Source organism: Balaenoptera borealis, assembly GCF_965194805.1.
Source record: "Balaenoptera borealis genome assembly, chromosome: 6".
Lineage (NCBI taxonomy): Eukaryota > Metazoa > Chordata > Mammalia > Artiodactyla > Balaenopteridae > Balaenoptera > Balaenoptera borealis.
Genome location: NC_138863.1, coordinates 44453585 through 44477236, shown reverse-complemented (window position 1 = coordinate 44477236; position 23652 = coordinate 44453585). Strand labels below are relative to the sequence as shown.

Here is a 23652-nt window from a genome sequence, read left to right as displayed (position 1 = left end):
ATACCTGCTGTTGAAGAAATTTGGGGAGAAGGGTACTCTCATACATATGGAAATGGTCATTGTTTCAGCCATTTTTGTTTGTTTTGTTTCAGCCATTTTGAAAAGAAATATGGTATTAGCCATTGAAATTAATAATACTTTTAGGAATATATTCCATGGGAATAAAATCACTCCTAGATTAGGTATATATATGTTTATTAGGTATGTATATGCTTATGTTTATTGTACATTGTACTAGTCAAAGACTGAAAACAAAGTGAATGCCCCTCAGGAAGTGAATGACTAAGTATTTATGGCACACCCATATCAGGTATTACGCAGCCATTGAAAGAAATAAATTAGGTTCCTATGAAGCATTTCCCCTGAGCTAGGCAGTCATATGATCCTTACAACAACCTGATGAAGTAGGTGGTAATAATGTTACAGGTAAGGAAACTAAAACACACAGAGTTTTTAAAAAGTTGTCCAAGGCCTCATAGAATTATATTCAAAATCATTGTATTTTCTCCTTTATGCCAGGTGACTTGGAGAGATTTTCATAATACTGTTCAGTATGAAAATCTTAATATATAGAATTGTATATAATAAGATCACATTATTATAAAAACAAATGACCCCCTAAACTTTGTTCCCAGATACACACAACCTCCATAGCATGCTATATATCTAGAATATGTTTGTATACCATAAAAGTATGGAGGGTTACACATGAGGTAACTATTTCTTATGGAAGAAGTAAATTTACTATTCATGGTAAAAAAAAAAAAAATTATGTAGCCTCTAATCCCATACAGCTATTTATGAAAGAATGCTTATCTGAAGAGAAGAGTGGATTCTTTGTGATTTTTATTTTTACCTTGGTTTTTAATTTTTAATTGCATTATTTTTTAAATGAGCATTCAGGATTGAGGGAAAGGAAAGTGATATCCATTGTGGGGAAAAAAAAACTAAGTTAATGGGGACATAACAATGATAATATTTCTATAAATCCACCTCAAAATTATTTCCCCCATGTCTCTAGAACTTAAAAAATTAATGCTAACGAGAAGGTATGGTGAGGATATGTAAGACTTAATATGTAAGACTGTAAACATCAGGTCATGAAAGCAAAGTTTTTTTTAGCAGAAGTTAAAGTTAATCTTTATTTTAATATGTATGCAGATCCCTCGACAAGCAGGGGTCTTAAATTTCACTAAATGTGCTGACATACCATTTCTTACATTAATTAATTTGAAGCAAATTAAAATGTGTTTCACTTATTGAGTAGGAACCAGTGAGAATTTTTTGACATTCCTGTATAAATATTTACATATTTTAAATGAATTTTGTTATATACAAACTATAATGTTAATTTTATTGATTAAATTATAAATTCCTGAGGAGCTCCACAGTCTTATAATATCACTAAAGAAGTTTATCTTTTTTTTAATTCTATTCTCCATGGATAACATCATCTCTAGCATTATGCAGACACTGGGGTGGAGAAGAAGGGTGAAACCAAGCCCCAAAGTTCCCACTGAACAAGGGAAAGTGTGTAAAAGACTGATCTAAAAGGGTGATGAAGGAAGTTCCCTGATGGCCTAGGGGTTAGAAGTCTAGGCTTTCACTGTTGTGGCCTGGGTTCAATCCCCAGTTGGGGAACTGAGATCCCACAAGCTGAGAGATGTGACCACAAAATAAATAAATAAACTAATTTTTAAGAAAATAAATAAAAGGGCAATGAAGCATAGCAGAGAGTATGATCCCACGGCAGAGGCCTCAAGAAGCGGGGAAAATGCTCATGTTTGGAGACATGTGTGGGCGGAGAATCTTATATCTGTTTTGGAGGGAGGGCTGCAGGGGAAGGGCTGTCCTCAGAGGAGGACCAGGATTCCCTTAGGGCCTGGAGGTAGAGAGACTCCTATGATAAGATAGAGGACAGGAATAAAAGAACTAGAGAAGGTAGGTGGTTTTAGCTGGGATTGAGTACTTGCCTCTCTCCCTCTGCTTGAGAGTTATGATTAGCAGTGATTGGCCTCCACCCAATTTAGTACAAATTCCGTTGGTGTTGTCACTGCCTAAGGGTCCCAGGCAGTCTGACTTGTCTCGGGAGTTTTTTTATATGGGCCTGGAGACAGTGGTGGAGCTGCAGGGCAGGACCTCCAGGGAGGCTCATGGGAGTTCTAGGTTGATGAATACTATTTTGCTGGGCTGTTGTGTTCTCACTTTCTATCTAACAATCGTATTTTTGTGAGTATAAAATATTCACTCTTTGGTTATGAGCTAAACTATTTGGACTCAATTTCTGGAGATGCTTGGGTTTTTTTCATCAAATTCAGGACATGACCTATTTTGATTTGTGAAGTAGAGCTGCTAGCGTGTCACAGTTCTGTCATATTTGGCTGTGAGTAGAACTCATTTCTTTGAGCTCCCTTTGTATTGTGAAGCTTGGTGTTCCAAGTTCTCTTGTCCCTAAGGTCCTTGGCTGAGGACTGCTTTGTAACCACATTCTTCTAGCCAACATGACGTAAAGTAATAGAACTTGCCAGTAACATTCAATATCTCAGACTGAGAGATCACTTTAAGAAAAAAGGCTGAAGGGGCTTCCCTGGTGGTGCAGTGGTTAAGAATCTGCCTGCTAATGCAGGGGACACGGGTTCGAGCCCTGGTCTGGGAAGATCCCACATGCTGCGGAGCAACTAAGCCCATGTGCCACAACTACTGAGCCTGCGCTCTAGAGCCCACGAGCCACAACTACTGAAGCCAGTGAGCCACAACTACTGAAGCCTGCGAGCCACAACTACTGAGCCCACGTGCCACAACTACTGAAGCCCGCGTGCCTAGAGCCCGTGCTCCGCAACAAGTGAAGCCACTGCAATGAGAAGCCCGCGCACAGCAACGAAGACCCAACGCAGCCAAAAATAAATAAATTAATTAATCAATTAAAAAAAAAAAAGAGAAAAGACTGAATTCAGTGACTCACAAAACCAGACTTTTGCCATACACAGGAGGGGAAAGTATCAAGGAAGCCAATGAAGAAACGTGAAAAAATTCGAGTTGCAGTAATCTATTCTTAAGAGCCATTGTTGGCCCTGTCTAATTGTCTGTTCTTTAACTTCTCCAACTGCTGTCTTTATCTGAAAACATTAAGGTATTATGAACTGGAATTTGCCAATGCCAAACTAGAAGTAATGTATGAGTTTGGAATTTCATTGCAAATAAAACTTTATTGAACACTTTCTGTTAATGTTTCAGTTAAGAGTTGAGATTTTTTTTTATGGTATTTATTTGTTTGTTTGTTTGTTTGTGGCTTCATTGGGTCTCCGTTGCTGCACGCGGGCTTTCCCCAGCCACGGAGAGCGGGGGCCACTCCTCACCGTGGTGTGGGGGCCTCTCACTGCGGTCGCCTCCCCCATTGTGGAGCACAGGCTCCAGGCACACAGGCTTCAGTAGTTGTGGCACGCAGGCTCAGTAGTTGTGGCTCGCGGGCCCCAGAGCGCAGGCTCAGCAGTTGTGGTACACGGGCTCAGCCACTCCACAGCATGTGGGATCCTCCCGGACGAGGGATCAAACCTGTGTCCCCCACATTGGCAGGCGGACCCCCAACCACTGCACCACCAGGGAAGCCCCAAGAGTTGAGATATTTCTTTAGATCCAGGCAGTTACTCTGACAGTGGAGGTTCATTTTCAAAGTTATGAACTTTTTAAGAAGGACAGTCAGGAACCAGTTGATCTTTTCATGGATCAAGTTTTGATATGACTTTCAATCTCAAGTTACTTTGATCTTTTTGGCTTCTGTTTCTTAAATTAAGTTGCTTTGAAAACAACTGCATATTCAAAGCCTCAGAGTGGGTTGATGATATGCCCAGTTCATCCATGAACTGCCCTTGGACATCGTTCTATTATACCCACGCTGTACTCCAGTTTTTCCTACCTGCCTTGATGGCAGTAGTCCTAGAAGAAGTTTTTTTGATCCACGGTCCTAGACTTATCAGTCCATGTTCCTCTTTGGGGATCTCCCACTTCAAAATACCAACCCTGAAATATTAGTTTCCTGACCTTTTATTTATAGTTTGTGTGAAAATTGCATAGCTTCCCATATCCTATGCTGAAAGGGTGTATTTTGAAATGTGTTTTCTCCCATGATATTTATAAAATATGATTAAATGAAACTTGTGTGTTCACTCATGGAATGGGAAACAAATTGGAATTTTAGGATATACTTCTTTCTCATTTAACGCAAATGTGACTAGACTTTTGTGTTTGACCTTCACTGACTAGGTAAAGTGACATTAAGACAAAGTGTTTTATGTAATTAGCTCTATTTATTCATTTGGGATATTTTTAAGAGGATTAGGCTTTGAAAATTAAAGGTAGATAATAAATAATAACCACAAAAAATTTCAGCGTGAGGGATGATAAATGCTTGAGAGATTCCAAGACAGATAAAGTATATTAATCCCATGGATAACTAACTTTTATTTCTTAATATAACAGTAACATTTCTTAATGATGCCACACGTCCATTTGCAGTTACATAAAAGTCTAGTCATACTTGCTTTAAATCAGAAAGAAATATATCATATTCCAGATTGTTTCCCTAAATGAAAATATAGTTTCATTCAGTTAAATTCTATAAATTTATAGTCAGTAATTATAGAAAAGTCAATCCTATTTAATGTTATGTGAAATAAAAGTCATTATTATGGAACTACATATATATAAGAACCACTGTATAGAATATGCATATAGACATTTACTATAAAATATATGAGATTGAAAGGAAATATATCAAAATATTAAAAGGTTTCATCTTTGAAAGACATACTGATTTTTTTCCTCCTTAATCTTAAAAGAACTGATAGAATTAGTTTAATTTCTGGTCAATCACTTGTACTCTTTTTTTTTTTTTTTTTTTGGCTGCATTGGGTCTTCGTTGCTATGTGCGGGCTTTCTCTAGTTGCGGTGAGCAGGGGCTCCTCTTTGTTACGGTGCACCAGCTTCTCATTGCGGTGGCTTGTCTTGTTGCAGAGCACGGGCTCTAGGCACGTGGGCTTCAGTGGTTGTGGTGCATGGACTTAGTTGCTCCATGGCATGTGGGATCTTCCCGGACCAGGGCTCGAACCTGTGTCCCCTGCATTGGCAGGCGGATTCTTAACCACTGCGCCACCAGAGAAGTCCCAGTCACTTATACTCTTAAGTGAAAGTAAAGTTAATAAAATACTGATATATGAAGAATGCTAAAATGTCACTTTCAGTTGCTCTTAGATGAGTCATTAGAAAATCCTATAGAGCAAATAGTCTCTAAGAGACTTAAAATTTTTTGAAGTTTCCCAATTATTTAGGGACAAAACCAGGACTTTAATTCAGTTCTCTTGATAATTACATTTATAATTAAATTAAACTTTTTTCTTAAAAATATACATGGTGTGTTCAGGACAGGATGCATACAGACAAATACAGAATGTGAATAATTCTACAGGACAGATAATCCAATCTTTTCATCAAAGGAATAGCAAAGAAAAAAGGAGGAAGGGATGTTATAGCTAAAAAAGAGGATTAAATTATATTTCAGCTAGTGCTGTGTAAGATACTTGTTTGGATCCTGATAAGAACAAATCAAATTTAAGAGAGAGATTTAGGTCAAACAGGTACATTGGACATGGATATTTTCATGTGGCATTAGGGAATAATTGTAATTTTTGCTAGCTATAATGATGGTATTTTGGTTATGTTTTTTTCAAGCCCTATTTGTTATAGTTTATGGTACAGTAGTGTATGTGTGGAGGAAATAACTTCTTTGGGTCTATGCATGAAGTCATATGGTATCTATAATATGCTTTGAAATACGCTAGAAAAAACCAAAACTTAATTGGTAAAATGTTGATTGTTGAAGCTGCTTTATTGGCATATAGAATTGTTGTTATATTGTTCCATCTGCCAAAAAAAATGGAAAAGTGCAAGCAAATATGAGAGGAGAAAACAATTTAATCAATTGTCAATGGTTTTCTGACTTCTCAAACCATCTTCAGTTTACAGTGAGGGTAATTTTCTGATGCTACTGCTTAGAGCTGAGGATAATTCTAAAATAGGACTCATGCCTTGCTTTTCTCATTCTTGCTAAAGTTGTTGCGGGAATAGCCAGATATCCAAGGCTGTCTGCCCGTGTTGTCAGCTGCTGTAACAGGAGGGGGCCAGCTGTAGAGAAGAAACCAAATTTTAGCTGCTCTTTAGAAGAGGCTCCCACTAATTTCAGTGATGGTGCTGGTGCTTGAAGAAGACCTTACCTCCAGAAATCCTTGCCTGAAAAGATCAATAACACTTCCTATGGTGACATATTAACTAGTCATTTTGTTTGCCTTAAATCAGCCCCACAGGAATGGTCCAATATGGTTGAATCCAGAATGTAGTTTATAACAGCATTTAAAATGCATTTCTTTACTCTAACCAAGTGCCAACCTATTAATTTAATAGACATTCCATCTAAAATTATACTAGATTTATTTTCAATAAACAACACATCTGGGTTTCTCAGGCCTACATTCTAAACAAGTAACAGTGGACTCTAGACATAACCATTCCATTCTTTACTATTGTCATGTTGTCTTGTGGAGAGCTCTGATAGACTCACTCTAAAACAGATTATTAGTTTTTATTTTTGTTGACCTTTCATCAGCCTTTGACTCCTGGGGCAGGAATCAGTTATGAGATTAAAAAAATGCAGCAGCTCAATATAGACTTTCCCTGTTACAGATGCTTGTGCAGAAGCAGGGGCTGAGCAGTGGAAGTATTCTCTTGTTGCATAAGAAAATATTTTTGAGTGCATTAAAATAGGAGTGCATTCCAAACTTACTTTTGGTTAAACAGGTTATGTGTTTTTTTCTCTCAGCCTCCAAAAAGAAAAGACCTCTAATCAGAGGATATGAGTTTGTTCTCAGGAAGCAAGAGTGACCTTAGAAGACTATTGGTTCTACTCTCTAATCTCTGCCAGAAAAAAAAGAAAATGGCTTCAGATCAACAATTCCAAAATTAAGGTTATTAACCTAGTTTGTAGTTGACAGCCCCGTTAATCAAATTTCTTCAAACACATTGCTACCTAGGATGCTCCCTTCTGGTGCAGAGGACATGAGATTTAAACCCAGAGACTCCTCTGGATCACACATGGTTACTTCCCAAAATCCCACCCTTGCCTTCAGGCTGCTCCCTGTTGGAGTGGAGATTAATTAGGATAGGATAGGTTGCAGGAAATAGAGAAGTTATTTTCTTTGAAAATCTGAGTAGTAATATAAGTAAATTTTTTGTTCTAATACAATAACTTTCTAAAAAATTGGTTATGCATATAGTGGTTCTATGATAACTTTCTGTTTAAGCAGAATATTCTTCTCAATCACCCTAGGCAATGAAGTAGTTGGGAAAAAATGGAGTGAAAATCTTTGGAAGGAAAAGAAGCCATAAATGTGGAACGTATACAGAAGTGAAATGTATAATTAGAACTCTATGAAAAGAAGCTTTGGAAAAGAAAATAGAATTGCTGAATTGCTAATAGAGCCACAAAGGCAACACCTGAGAGAAACAAGTTGGACTGTAATTTCTACCACATTTATGACTGCAGAGGTAAGGCAGGAGGGCTTTATGCCTTCTGATTCCTCCATCAGTAAAATTGGAATGATAATATCCCCATGCTTACTTAACAAAATACCAGGAAAATAACTAAGATGACTAAGAGTCTTGTGTAAGGTTTATTGATAATAAACACAATCCAAACTTAAGTTCTGATAGACATATCAGAGGATTCCTTTGGATTTTTCTTGCTTAAGATGTTGGGCACATGGGAGCAAATTTTAAGGAAGCATTTTAATGAAGATATTTCTAATCTGGAAAACAGTGATGGTAAATTTATCATTTTAAGTATTTACCTCTTTGTCTAGATATTTGAGAGTAAATTTATTTTTTTATTCCACTAGAAAGAAAAGAATAAAAGTTATTTTACAAGGAAATACTGTTAAAAAGTAAGCAGAAGAGTACATTATGGTAAATATGAGCAAGCCTGTTCCAGGGTTGAAACAGATTACTGGATCATCTTAAGGTAGACATCATCCAACTGGTGTGTTTTTTGACTTTACAGTTTTAGGATTTGATTTCTATTAGGTCATCCAGGGGATATCAAGTCCTACAAAATTTTGTCTTGCCCTGTGATTTACAAATCTGAGATCTTGGCTTGGAATTCACAGTTCTCCCTAATGTATTTATAGCTTCCTTTAGTTTTCATCTATATGACATATCTTAAGTTCCTACTAGATGCCAGGCACTCAACTAGGAATTGGACATACTAATGAAAAGACATCATCTCTGCCATTTGAGTGAGGAAACATAAATACAAACCGTTCATTACAATTAAGTATCTCTTGTTACAGACACATATATAAAATGTAATGGAAGGATAGGGAAAAGAGCTCCTAAATCAATCATTTAGATTATGACTAGTTCCTTTGCCACTAACTGTGGATCCTTTTTTCCCCATTTTCAGTAAGAATATGTAAGAATTTTAACCAATCACATTATACTAAGTTCCAGTTTGCATTGTGTGTGTATACATTTTTTAAACCAGTGCTTCTTAGGATTAAGATTGCATCTATTAAATCTTTTTCATCCGTCATTTAGAAAGGGAGCATGAGAGGCTTTGAAAAAGCAAGGCTCTAAGATCTATGCAGAAACCATTCAGTTGGGCTCACAACTGCTGAAGGAGACTTATGATAGTTTTGTGAACCTGATAAGTTCAAGTTATTTTTTCCAACTTTTGTCTGTGAAACAGAAGATGTCAATTGGTGATTCATAGTGAAATAACAAACAAAAAACTTTTCTTCTCTTTGCAAGATATTTATTTGAAAAACTTATTTCTGCAGTTCAATAGGGAGAAGAATCTTTATGCCTCTTAAAAATAAAGTTGAATCTAATTTATGCCTAATGTTAGAATTCTGGTACTTTGAAGAAAAAAAACTCAGTGATTAAATCTACCATAAATGTTTAACAATCCTTGAGGTAATAATTATTTTATTCAGGCATTTATTATATTTAATAAATTTATATTTAGGCAATTATTATATTTAACTAGATAGTTCTGAGTAGATGTTTTTGGTTCTCAGCTGGGCAGATTTTTTGGAATCTACAAAATATGGAAAGACTTTCACAGGCTAAAAAGAATAGTAATAAAACTTAGATTCACTGAGTGCACAATAATTGCCAGATGTGGTTCTAATAGTGATGAGGGTTTCTAGTTTTGGAGCTATCATAAATAATGATGTTGTGAATATTCTTGTCTCTTGGTGCACATGTGCATGCATTTTATTAGGAATGTAATTTCCAAATCATATGATAGGCATATATTTTTCTTTAGATAATAATGCCAAACATCATCCAAAGTGATTGTACCAATTTTCCTCCCATTTGCAGTATACGAGAGTTCCAGTTGCTTATCATCCTAACCAACATTTGGTGTTTTCCTGATTCTGATGGGTGTCTAGTGGTATCTTATTTTGGTCTTAATTTGCAGTTCATAGTGACTAATAATGCTGAGCACATTTTCATATGTTTGTTGGCCATTTAGACATCCTCTTTTGTAAAGTGCCCATTGAAGTTTTTAGCCCATTTTAAAAATTGGGTTATCTGTCTTCTTCTTGCAGGAGTTCTTTTTATTTTATACATGAGTCCTGTATATGATACCTTTATTGCAAATATCTTTTCCTGTGATATGGTATGCATATTCATTCTTAATGGTATCATTCCATGAAAAGAAGTTCTTACTTTTAGTTTGATACTATTTATCAATCTTTTCTTTATGGATATGCTTTTTGTATTCTGTTTAAGAAATATTTGCCTACCCAAGGTGATGAAAAATTACTAATATGTTGGCAGATTTTTTTCAATACTTTGATGTTGTCATTCTATTGTCTTTTAGCTTTCATCAGTTCTATTCAAAGCCAGCTGTAAACACTATTGTTGCTGATGTATCTTTTCCTTTGCCCCTCTGAGATCTTCTGTTTGTCTTTGCTTTTCAGCAGTTTTACTATTATGTGCTTAGATGTGATTTTATTGGACTTTATCCTGCTTGGTGTTCATGGAGGATCTTGAATCTGTGGCTTGATATCTTTCATCAGTTTTGGAAAATGCTTTCCCATTACTATTCAAATATCACGTATGCCCTATTCTCTCTATGCTCTCCTAGGACTCTAATTTCACCTATGATACATATTTTCATCTTGTCTCATAATTCTCTTACATTTTTTCATCATTTTTTATCTTTTTAATATTTGAAGATTTAGTCTGGATATTTTCTGCTGTCCAGTCTTCCTCTTCACTATTCCTCTTATTAGTTGCATCTAATCTGCATTCAATCTATCTGTTTGAGTTCTGAATTTTATACTTTTTATTTATTTATTTCCCACACCATGCAGCATGTGGGATCTTAGTTCCCTGACCAGAGATTGAACCCACGTCCCCTGCATTGGAAGTGCGGAGTCTTAACCACTGGACCACCAGGGAAGTCCCTGAGTTCTTAATTTTAGTTACTGCCTTTTTCTGTTCTAAAGTTTCTATCTGATTTAAAACAATGATTCTATGTGGGCTTCTATTTTTGACCTTATTAATCATAGTTATTTTATAATCTGTGTTTGGAACGCTTGTAGATCTACTTATTTTTCCCATTTTTCTCTTAGTCTTTGCTTTGGTCTTTGTCTTCATAATATGTGTGGTAATATTTAATTGAATGTCAGACATTGTGATTTGAAAATTTTAGGAATAATTTGAGACTCTGGATGATGCTTTTGCAGTCTGTTAGACTAGGAAAGACTACATAATGTATTGAGCTAATCAAGCTTACTGAGTTTGTGAGAGCTGATTTACTTTCACTTTATTCCTGGTTTATTCTGGTTATTCCTGGAGTGTACCTCTTCAGCAGTTCCAACTCCCAAACTCCGTGAGGTGAATGAAAGAGTCTCAGCCTCTAGGCTGTTGCTTACAAATTGCAAAGGCATCAAAAATACCGGGCTCATTTCTCAGCATTTCTATTCAAATCAGGATCTTGGCTCCTTGAGGCTTGGCTGCCTTGATAGTTTTTGGATACTTTCAGTCTTGATTTTTTTTTTTTTATGTTCTATCCAAATTTTATAGTTGTTCTCATGGAGAGAGTTGGTATAATATAAACTAGCCTGCTATAATTGGAAGTGGAAGTATCTTGTTTTTATTTGCTCAAGAAGTATTTTTAGTGCCCACTGTATACCAGGTACTATTATTATAGGCACTGGTAGATAATGTTTAAGTACTATTAAAAGTTACTCTTTTCATGGATCTCATGTTCTAGAGAAGGCAGATAAAAACAAATAAGGTAATTTCAAGTAGTGATAAAGACTATGAAGGAAATAAACAGTGTGATGTATAAGAGAGTAGCTGGTTATAGAGAGAAGGCTGCCTTAAGATAGACTAGTCAAGAAAGTCTCCTCCAAAGAGGTGACATTTGAACTGAGACATGAAGGATGTGAAGGAGACAGCCAAGTGAAAAAGTAGGAAGAACAGAGGAAATGGAAGGTATGAAGGCCCTGAGGTGGAGAAAGAGACAAGTGTGGCTAGGACTTAGTGAGAGAGGGAACCAGTTGTATGGATAAGATTGAGGAGGAGATAGTCCAGGTAACAGGTAGTGAACTATATATAATGGGAGGAGGGGAAATACAAGTAGGAGAACTGAAAATGACTCCTAAGTTTGATTTTAGCCACTAGTTACCATTTATTGAGTTGGAAAAGACCAGAGGAGGACCATATTTGGAGAACGGGTATCAAGAGTTCTGTTTTTGACATGTTAAATTTGAGGTGCCTGTTAGGCATCCAAAGCAGGACATGTAAATTTGGGAGTTACTGGCATAAGGATGATAATTAAAGCAATGCAAATAGATAAGCTCCCTTGAAGAAATATTGCAGAGAAAGAAGAGAAGAGAATCTACAGCAGGCCCTGAGGGACAACAATATTTAGAGATTAATCAGAAGAGTAGGAGCAGCTAGAGACACAGGAAGGAAACCAGCATTACATAAGCTAAAAGTGTTTCAGGAAGAAGGGACTGGTCAGCTCTTATGAATGCACTAAAAATTAAGATACAGACTAAGAAATGTCCATTGATTTTGATGATACAGAAAACATTGGTGACTTTGACAGGAACAGGCATCTTAGAGTGGTGGGGGTAGAAGCTAGACTGGAGTATGGTGAAGAGCAAATGGGGACCTCCAGTTCTAGCAAAATGAGGACTGAACACCACTCATTACTCTCTAAACATGCAGACATGCTAAATTCAAATAACAAATTTAAATGTATAGTGGCCTCACAAAAAAGGAACAGAAATTCCCAGGTACCTCCCAAAAAAGAAGAAACTGAAAGCTAGAGTCGTATGCATAGAAGCTGACATCAAGAGGGGGGTGGGTATAAGTGCGGCAAGAAGGGCAGGGTTCATCACACCCAGAAATAGACCCTAAAGCCTAGCAGCTTAGGTTGTAATTCACTCACAGTGATAGGAGGGGTGTTCTTGGCCTTATGCATGGGAGGAAATGGGAGCTGAGATCCATGCCTAAAACTGGGATGATGCAATTGTCGTACAGATGCTCTATGGTACTTTACCCTAGGTAGAGTCACTCTTTTCCTGTCTCTTTATTTAAATTAGACTTGTAGAGTCAATCTCAGTGCTTAGATCAGGCTGGTTAGGAATCTGGGATGTTGACTGAAAATTATGTGTGTTGAACTTCCTTGTACATAAAGACTGGGTAATCCTAGATCTGATAAAGTAGAAATGTCCCAGTAACTGAACTCTTTCTGGAACTGAGCTAAGCATTCTCCTGGGAAAGAATTTTAATTTAAATATCTGATGGACCCCCAGTAACTGTTTTTAATTGGAAGCTAATCCCTTAAATCGAGATGGTCAGTTTAGCTCAATAGCAAGTAGTACATTAGGAGGACCTCTCGGAAGCCAATGAAATGGTTTAAAGCACCTATCTCCTTTGGTTTAGGTCATAGATTATCCATAAATTGCCTCTTGCACCAATACTTCTAATTCTCTATTACAACATGCAAATAAAATTTTTTTAAAAAGGTAAACGGTGAAACTCTCTACTGTCTAAAATATTTTACTGAAAGTCAATCAAGGCCTGAAAATGAAGCTAAAAGAGGTGGTAAAACTGTACTAGTAGCTAATTCCTAAACAAGGACCCCTTAACGTGATCATGGTTTCTTAGAGGTATCCCAAAACTATTCTATTTAACTTTTCTTTTCAAAATGAAAATTGTTTTATTGGATTTTTTCTGATTCCAAATGTAATCAATGTTCATTGTAAAAAAGTTTAAAGTTCTAAAAACAAAAGCCCTTCTCTTCTTAAATTCCCAGTTCTTTCAGACTCAGCTAAAAACTTTGTCTTATTTTTACTGAGCAAACTGAGTGATTCAGTTTTTCCTCAATTCCACTCTATAAATATATAATTGGTGGATACTTTTTTTTTTTTTTGCCCAAGCAAATTTCCTGACTGGAAATACTTAAACTCAATGTACAGTGATTCCATTAAGCTTTAAGAGTTTCAGATCTTGGTAGTTGGTGGCAAGAATAACCACAGATAGACTAAGTTTATGAAGGGAAAAATAAGTCTTTGGGAAAAACAAAACACCTTTTATGAATGCTTTTTCATTCTCTTAGGCATTATGGTAAGTGCAACATGATTGGCTTGTGCTACTAATCTCTACTTACTTGCTCAGAGTTGCCACATTAATCCTAAATCTATTCTATTCAAGGACAATTTTTATTATATCACTTTACAATTTAAGAACTTTCAGTGGCTGGCTGTTATTTGTCTAAACAAATCACCCTAGCTTGACATCAGTGGGCCCCATGCCTTACTAGCTATTTCTCAAAGATTCATTTTCTTCCCATTCATATGTGTTCCAGGCTCATTGCCACCCCTGTGGATATAGCATCAACTAAACACCCATCCTCTTCTTTCAACAATTAAAATTCTATGCTTGTCTCATGACCCTAGTCAAAACTCACCCACTTTTCACTGACCTCTTATGATTTACATTTTACAGTATATTCTGTCCTCTATCCACTAGTATGTATTTACTGGTTGGTTTGATTATAGCTATTCTTTAGTTATTTCATGACTATCTTATCTCTACAGCTGACTTTATGTAGGTATTGCATGTGTGATATGAAACATAGAGTCCATGGAATAGATCCTTGCTCAGAAATATAGAGGCCATGGAAAATATAATTGTTCAGAATGCATCCTCTATCAACATATTCAAGCCAGATATTCTATGACCGAAAGTTCATCAGTTTTGGTAACAACCCATCTTCTTTCCAAATCTCAATACCTTAGTAATAGATACTACCCATCAGAGTTGAGGGATTAAGAGTTGGATAGGAGAACTGCTGTGTGGAACTATGGCCAGATTTAACAGGCCATTATGTGGACAACTGAGACATTGGAAAGCAATATAGAATAATAGAAGGAACACTGGCTTTGGACTTAGGCCTGGGTTCAAATTCAAGTTCTACCACATATTAATAGTTACCTTATCTTTTTTTTTTTTTTAATTTATTTATTATTTTTGGCTGTGTTGGGTCTTCGTTGCTGGGCGCGGGCTTTCTCTAGTTGTGGCAAGCAGGGGCTACTCTCCATTGTGGTGCACGGGCTTCTCATTGCGGTGGCTTCTCTTGTTGTGGAGCACGGGCTCTAGGCACGCGGGCTTCAGTAGTTGTGGCACATGGGCTCAGTAGTTGTGGCTCGCGGGCTCTAGAATGCAGGCTCAGTAGTTGTGGCGCATGGGCTTAGTTGCTCCGCAGCATGTGGGATCTTCCCGGACCAGGGCTCGAACCCGTGTCCCCTGCATTGGCAGGCGGATTCTTAACCACCGTGCCACCAAGGAAGCCCCAGTTACCTTATCTTATTGTGAGGATTAAATGAGATAGCATGTGGATGGCTATTGTGGGTCCCAGTGCATAGTAGGTGCTCAATAAATAGTAATTATCATTATTATCTCCAAGTTATAGTAGGTCTGCACTCCAACAAATGAGGTTAGCTGTTAAGTGAAATATCACAAGCCATAAAATATCCCTTTGTAGATAGACAGTTTCTTACTTTGAATTAGCTGGAATTCTTTGAGTACCAATTTATACAGCATTTGGTGGTTGATTTGCTTTTAAGGAAGAATCTCTAAAAGATGCTAAACTGCCTCCTTAGCCAGGGACACAGCAGGGGTCTGTCTCTCTGTCCCTGTAGACGGCACAAACAGTAAGACATCAAAATAATGGCTCTAGTGCTGGCTTGGATGAAGTCCAAAGGCCAAGTTCACATGTATTCATACTGCAGAACAACTCCTAAGATGATAGAATCTTGGCTTTGGAGGGATTTTCTTAGAGGATATGGAATTTTGCTATTTTTGTTAGAAATATCCATTATAACATTCCACATAGATCATGTAACTTCTGGTTTAAGGGGAAGCTCACTATTTCGCTAAGCAGTCCGTTCTGTTGTAAGCTCTAACCAATAGACAGTCCTTTCTTAATCAAATCCAAATATGCCTGCCACGACTTCTTCCTAGTGGTTCTAGTAATGTCCAGCAGAGCAATGTAGTTTAAGTATAGCCCCTCATCCATTTGAATACCCCTTAGATATCTATTCTAATTCCTCTACCTTCTCCAGAATAAACATCCTACTATCTTTATGTAGCTATGCCTGTTTTCAAGGTATATTTATCAAATATTTGACTTTAATTTTAAAATTATCAGCTAATAAACAAATATGTGAAAATCCAGAATTCCAGGGGAAACTGAACTATTTTAATCAAATTTGGACAGATTGGTTTTTTGTTGTTGTTTTTTGTTTGTTTGTTTGTTTTAAAGATTTATTTATTTTTGGCTGTGTCGGGTCTTAGTTGCGGCATGCAGGATCTTTCATTGCGGCACCTGGGCTCTTTGTTGTGGTGCACGGTCTTCTCTCTAGTTGTGGCGTGTGGGTTTTCTCTTCCCTAGTTGTGGCGGCATGCTCCAGGGCACGTGGGCTCTGTAGTTGTGGCACGTGGGTTCCAGAGCACATGGGCTCTGCAGTTTGTGGCACACGGGCTCTAGTTGAGGCATGTGAGCTCAGTAGTTGTGGCCCGCGGGCTTAGTTGTCCCGCGGCATGTGGGATCTTAGTTCCCTGACCAGGGATCGAACCCACATCCCCTGCATTGTAAGGCGGATTCTTTACCACTGCACCACAAGGGAAGTCCCCAACAGATTGTTTTTAACAAACCAGGGTATTGAGACAATAGAAGCTGATTCATATTGAAAGGCACATATGCCCTAAGTAAAAAAACAAAACATGCACTACAGTATGACATTTGAAATAATAGATTTTGGAGCAATGATTACTGCAGTATTTATCGGATTTTTAACAATGTCTTATATCTACACTTTCAAGAGAAGTTGGCCCTATCTTAATGTTAGAAATGGTTATCAAAATAACGGTAGGTAAAGAAGACTTACAGAAGCTTGGATTCATGGGTCTAAGCAGTAATGTTTTCTCTGTTTGAAATGGGATGAAATTATAGAAAGCACCAAAGCAGAGAAATAACATTCAATTCAACAAGATTTAATGCCTTCCATATGCCAGGTGCTAGAAATAAGTAGCACATAAAATACATAAAGTACATGGTTCCTGTCCTCATGATACTCAGAATCTAGAGGGGAAAACAAATAGAGATAACCATAAAAACAACAACAATAAAAAAAATAAGGTGCTCATTTATTTCCAACACATTTCTACCTCTTTGGGGACTGTTAAATCTACTTTTACAAGAGATGTATAGAGAATGTTGATGGTGATTTAAAGACTCCAAAATGCATTTAATTAAGTTTAGTGTAAAGATCTTCAGACAGATCTTGTATAGGTTACTCTGAAGCTTATTTACTGACAAATGCACATCAGTAAACTTGAAGGCCAAAACTCGGAACGCAGAAAAACCTTAAGGAAAAACAAGACAAGTGAGAAAAAGAAATAGACTTATGGCATGGTTGTCAACCTAAATAGTTGTTAATATAATGAACAGAATTGGATTATACAATACAAGGTAGGGAAATATCGTTCTGTAATACTCTAATGCTCGGCATTGTTAAACTCTTATTTGGAATGTTCCCTTAATTTGGGTTGCCAGACATATAATTGCATTTGGAGAACCAGATTAGGTCTAGAAAAGCCTAGCAAATGTGAGTAAAGGAAATCTTATGAGAAAAAGTTAAATACACTTCTTTCCCTCAAGGAAAGAGAAGGTGCGAGGGGGTGATTTGACTGTCTTCCATACGAGGAAGATAATGTTAATCATTTCTCATTTCAGTGACGTAACGAGTAAGGTTAGAATGGCCTGTAGTACAGCTGTGAACGTTTATTTTGGGCATATGAACTTTCAAACATATCATGATATATATTAAAATATCAAAATAGGAAACTCTCACAGGTTTACATTTTTACCTGTTTGGCTGGTCGGGTAATCTGATGATTTGTTCCTTGATTCTGGGCAAATGTTAAACAAACAGAGGTCTTTCACAACAGTGTGATTAAGGTTTACAGCAAGATTGTGAAGGCTGCTCTGGCATAGAAACAACTGTGAGTAGTACAGAGGGTGCAGGAAAAGGTCCAGGATGACACCATTTTTGTATCTACAGCTAGTTCTTCATCAAGAAACATGTTGATATATCTTGGGCTACAGAAAGTGTTAAAGAATCAATATGCCATTTCTGCTGCTGAATTTTTAAAGCTTTGCATCCTAAAACCCTAGTCTAGGGTGTGACACGAAAACATGTTTGTCACCTACTCAGAGGAGATATCTGGGTCTCTCAGCGTAATCTAGATAAAATCTTAGCGCATACAAGATAAGTTCACTGTTTTGGAGAAACCATTTTAGCCTGAACATATAAAAAATAGCACATAAAACCTGGATCAGTGAAAAATATATGTAGGAAATAGCTCTCCTTCCCAGTAAACACTAAAAGTGTTTTGTTTTGTTTTGTTTTCCTATAGTAGACAGGAGAGAAATATTGAGCTGGATTGCCAAATAGTAAAGTTGCAATTAGTAGAATTAAATCAAACCACCCCATACGCTTCCCCTTGGAAAGAAATCCCATTTCCACTCACAACCACCTAAAACTGTCACTAATAGTAGTAGACCACTGTATGAGAAAAAAGGAGGTAGAATTTCAAATTTTATATGTGGAAAACAAAATTATTAATTTCTTTATCGTAACAGAGCTTTATCATTATGAAAGTCAAAATGTTAAAATGAGTTTTCTCATAGAGCATACCCATGTGCTATTCTATCAGGGTTCATGCCCCATAATGGTATATCATAATGATATATTTTTTCTATCTCCTCAGTCGTTTTTCTATTCTTTATAAATTTTTTCTGTGACTTTCATAACTCTCTTACATACATGCATGCTCTTGCCTCTGTGTGAACACTCCCAGATTCTTCCATCCACCTATCCTGTCCTCATCACTTCACTATCAGAAAACAGATGGCATTTGACTGATATGCTAGGAAGAGCCCTAGTGGCAGAGAGGTGAGTCCCAGGGCCCAGATCCCTTCTGACGGAGTCTCATCATTTCACTACTTACAGTTCTTTTCAAGAGGAGGTTCCCTCCACCTGGCTGGCATGCCCTCCATGCTTCTCCCGGAGGTGTATGCTTTGACTGGTCCTCCTGAAGCAGAAGTGGAAGTTTGAGGTTCTCAGTGTTTAAGTAGAAAAACCAGTGGAGGGGGTCAGCTACCTACCTCTCTCTGACCTGTCTGGAGTGGAAGTGGAAGTTTTAGGGCACTGGGAGTGGAAATGGGATTTCTTTAGGAGGGAAAGTGTATGGGGCAGGGGACGCCTGGATTTAATCCTATTAATTGCAAGTTTACTGTTGGCATGCAGTCCTCAATCCAGCTCAATATACCTCTTCCCTGTCAACAGCATGGGCTGTGGTGTCAGATCACTTGTGTTCAAATTCTAGTATTTTCTCATAACTGGTTTTATTATTTTTATTTTCCATGCTCTTCTGGTAAAAAGAAAATACATTAAACACTGCTATCGCGCAGGCACCCTCACCTTAACCACGTTCGAGTTAGGCCCTCTTCAGGGTCCTTCCTCCTCTCTCTCACTTTGCTCTCCAGCTTTTTAAAAGTTGTGTTCTGCACACTTTCAAAACCCTACAGTCGGGGCTTCCCTGGTGGCGCAGTGGTTGAGAGTCTGCCTGCCAATGCAGGGGACACGGGTTCGAGCCCTGGTCTGGAAAGATCCCACATGCCGCGGAGCAACTGGGTCCGTGAGCCACAACTACTGAGCCTGCGCATCTGGAGCCTGTGCTCCGCCTCTCACAGCTACTGAGCCTGCGCGTCTGGAGCCTGTGCTCCGCCTCTCACAACTACTGAGCCTGCGCATCTGGAGCCTGTGCTCCGCCTCTCACAGCTGCTGAGCCTGCGCGTCTGGAGCCTGTGCTCCGCAACAAGAGAGGCCGCGACAACGAAGAGGCCCGCGCACTGGCGATGAAGAGCGGCCCCCACTTGCCGCAACTAGAGAAAGCCCTCGCACAGAAACGAAGACCCAACACAGACAAAAATAAATATAAAATAAATAAATAAATAAAAGAGCCTTCCCTAAAAAAATTAATTAAAAAAAAAAAAAACAAAAAAAAAACCCTACAGTCGGTCTCTGCCACCATCGGCTTGAGGAGCTCTGTGTACCCACCTCCTCCGCTCTTGCTGCAGCCAGGGTGAGAGGGTAATAGGAGGGCAGAAATGATGGGGCCCTGACTCCCAGCTCCTGGCTGGGTGCCTGAGAGGAAAGCCAGGATTTTTGGGCTCCGGCAGCAGAGGGCGCCACGTCTCCCCGCGGCATCTTCCCTCGGGGCTTAACAGGCGGTACCATCTTGACTGGAAGCACGGCCTAGAGTCCTGAGGAGAGGCCAAGGCCCCGGTCACCTTTTGATGTCCTAAGGCTGGAAGCAGGCCGTCTCTCGGAGGAGCTTGGAGAAGCATCTTCTGTGGCCAAGTTCATCCGAAGTGCCTGGTAAACCCACCCGGCCGCCCAGGAGCCCCAGCGAAGCCTTGCTTTTCGCGGCGCAGCCTGTGAGCACCGCCCCAGACCCGGGGTCCTAGTGAGGGACCGGCCCGGGAAGACCCGCAGAGAGAGGAGAGGGCTGCTCCTGGGTTTTTCTCTGTCTTGGCCAGACCCGGGATGGTGGAGGGAGGGCCTGGCCTGAGTCTGGCCGACGCGGGGAACTAATACTTGGTAAAGATGATAACAGCGTATCTCTGAACTGTGTGAGACACAGGAATGTACGTGTTCACAAGTTCTTTCTTTTCTGGTGGACGCCAGAGACTCGTTCTTCGCCCTTTACTGCTCTGGTAACTGGGAAGTAAAAGTACAAATTTTTAAGTTTCTCTTTTCTCACCTTGAGCTCATCATAGACTGACACTGATGTCTCAGTGTGGAACCCAGAGGTCTCTTACTGGTCACTGCAGTACTAGGTTGGTAAAAGCTTAAAGTGCGAAGGGAGAGGGAAAGCAGTGATGCCTTCAGTGAAGAATTAGGCCTAACGGTGGAACCTTGCATTTGATCATAATTATTTAGCATGATATGCCTGAAATATATAGAACTAAATACTTGTTTATCTTAGCATAGTCAACTGGAGTACATTAGAAATTGATACTGATCAGACAAAACAGTTCATATAAGTATATTCACATTCTATGATCGTCAGAATGTGCCTACTCCAATCCATTAATATTATCATGAAGCAAAATGACATTTCTGAGCTACTGTCTGTACATAAAAGTTGCCTTAGTTAATTTAAGCATAGTAATAAATAGGAATGTTTGGTTCATTTAAAGTCTAAAAATATCTGAACTAGATTTTGTATAATTTATGCTTCTCAATCCCTCTGCAATCTAGGCATATTCTTTACTATGTTATACCTTTAGAGAGCTAACCCTCATGTTAGTCTACAGACTGTGAGCTGTGTAGGTTCCAGTCTGTCTTTTTCGCATTTAGTGTTGCCACTGGACTCTGGGCTTCAGTGTCCTCACTTGTAATGTAAAGGAGTCAGCTGAAGTTATCACCAAGGTCTCTTCAAGCGTGAATTTTGCATGACTAATCCATAGAACACAACTAAAATAATGGTTCTTTTGTAGTTCTCTTGGGGCTTTTACTATTGCTAGGAATCATGCCGGAAAGATACAGGCATCACATGGAATGCAAAAGGAAACGCAACTGAATAATGGCCATGTTTTGAGATAGAGACTTAAGTGCCAAAAAAAAGCGAGAAAAGGATGTTTTGTTAGTGGTGTTTTAAGGAGAAACATGCTTGGAAAATGTCCTTCAGTATTTCTGGATAGAGAAGTACCAAATGAATGTGTCCTTTTAAAATTACATCAAGCGCTTTTGCTCTGCATACTCAAGGTGCAAGCTAGTTAGGAAGGGCAGAGCCCCTGACCTACGCCTGAACCGCGTGGAGTTTGAGGTCAAAGCGGGTTTGGCTGCTAAGCCTGGACCCGGGCGCCGGAACCCCTAGATGGGAAGGCCTCGGTGAGGCTGCCGCGAGTTCACCTGCACATGGGCTCCGCGCGGGGGCCACGAGCACCGGTTCTCCCCAGGGCAGGCCCCCGCCCAGACACCAGCCCCTCCTCTCACCTGGGCAGAGCCCAGGACGGTTAGCAGCCCAGGGGGCTCCGTCAGGGGCCAGGGAAGTGAAGTGACTTGCTCGCTTATGTTTTCTTCGAAATTCGGGGGTCTAATTCCTGCCGGGCTGGGGAATGACCGCAGTCTGGGTAGTATATTTAGGGTGGGTGTGAGGGCGGTGGCCGGACCCAGCAGCTTCACGGGCCAGCTCCGCCCCTGCCCGGGACCGGCGCTTGCGGACGTGACCGTGGCTGCCCCCGCCGCCCGTTACTCGAGTGCGGCCCGCGGAGGGCGCGCCCTGGAGCCGAGCGCCCTCGACCGCCACCTGCGGCGCCGGTCGGCCGGGTGCGGGGCGCGAACCCGCCAGGAGCGCGCGGCGGGCGTGGCGGCGGGAGGAGGAGCCCGGAGCGCGGCCGAAGGACACCCCGTCCTCCAAATGCTGCCACTTGACTGAGCCGGCCGCTGGCGAGAAGGCGGCGCCGCTGCCCTTGCAGCGGGACCGCACTCCGCTTTGGCCCGGGCCTCAGCTCGCCGCCCGCCCAGACGCCGACCCACCGCGGGGCAGCGCCGGCCCGGGAGCTGCAGGAGCGCCGGATGCCTGCTCGGTCCCCGCCGCCGTCCAGACGCCCGAGGGGCGCGCAGCTGCCCGCCGACGTGTCGAGTAAGTGAACACCTGGGAGGTGGGCGACCCGTGTGTGTCCGTAGGTCTCTGCTCGTCAGTTTTGCCTTTTTTGATTTTCAGTGGCAGAAACCTGAGTTACAGGAGGCTTTGATTAAACCATACCTTTCTCGGCCAGCTGCCTCGGCTACAGCCTCGTGCCTCCGGCTCCTAAGTAAAGAACTTAGCCCCCGCTCCTTCCACCTTGTTCTGAGCCCTCAAATTCAAGGTTTTGCTTTATGAGTTGCAGTTTCATCTTCCACTCGATCCTTCCTGCCTGAAGAGTAAAGATTTTCAGGTAAAGGATTTGCCTATGAACACTTAATTTGTATGCCAAGCTGTCAAGCTTGTGCTCTGAAAGGCATGTCAGGAGCAAAGTGTGAGCTCCTTTTTTGAGCGTTGGGAGCCTGAATCTCGAGGTGAATTATGATGCACATGGGAAATAAAGCAGAGTTGACGGTAAGATCCTTCAGCTGTTAGCGAAGGGATCTGAGAAGCAGAGCAGAACAATCGGAGTTTGTTTCTCTTATGTTTCCCGTCTGCCCCCTCCCCATCCTTTATGGAAATAGGTTAGCAAAAATTATAAACTAGTAAACGTTCTCATCAAAGACCCCATCGTTTTAGGATCTGGTATTTATGGTATTTATCTTAGGGAACATTTTAGTTAAGAATTCAGAGGAATAAGGAGTCTACTTTGATTATGACAAAGTATAAATCACATCAAGATTAACAGTTGAATATACCTTTAATTTTTGGACGAGGCTGTTTTCAAGTATCTGATACAGGTACCATGTATATAGATGGGAAATAACATTAACATTTAGGTATTCTGCCTGATGTCTTCAGCAGAATGGTCTGTTAAAACAGTAACTTCAGTTTTTAACTTCTTTGTTTTGCCATCAAACGAAAATTACTTACGAGGCCCACAGTCTTATAACAAAAGGGTACTTTAAAATCACAGACCAACCTCCAATCCATTTTAACATTCCCTCTGTTGCACTCCCGACAGACCAGCCACACTTTGAGGGAGCACTTCAGTGACAGGGAGCTCACTGCATTGTGAGGTATCCCTCCTTTCTGTTATTGTTAGCAAGGCCTTGTTTACACTGAACTGACAACTGCTTCCTTGGACCTGTTTCTCATTAATCCTACTTTTGCCAGTAGCCCTCCAACTTGTGAAATTATGTGTAGAACTTTTCAGCAGAGAAGATCTAAAACTTTCATCCATCTGAAAGAGTCTATGACCAAAAAACTGTTAAGAAATGAAAAGTCTAGGTGGTACAGAGTAAGACTTCC

At 39.8% G+C, this 23652-nt stretch overlaps 1 protein-coding gene across 5 annotated transcripts in view; it reads left to right on the top strand.

Moving 5' to 3' along the window:
* LOC309631227 (small membrane A-kinase anchor protein) overlaps nt 1-23652 on the top strand; it is a 297357-nt gene that overhangs the window by 243885 nt on the left and 29820 nt on the right. Inside the window, exons 1-2 of one of the 5 annotated variants that reach the window (XM_082397460.1) lie at nt 22274-22359; nt 22441-22654. The exons of 2 other annotated variants lie outside the window; for them this stretch is intronic. Coding sequence is in view for 1 of the 3 variants with exons in the window: in XM_082397458.1 (XP_082253584.1) it covers nt 7477-7593 (117 nt within the window). In the remaining 2 variants the exon portion in view is untranslated. Of the gene's footprint in view, nt 1-7375; nt 7594-22158; nt 22360-22440; nt 22655-23652 lie in introns of those variants that run through there. 2 more of the 5 variants (XM_082397458.1, XM_082397463.1) reach the window with 2 other exon arrangements.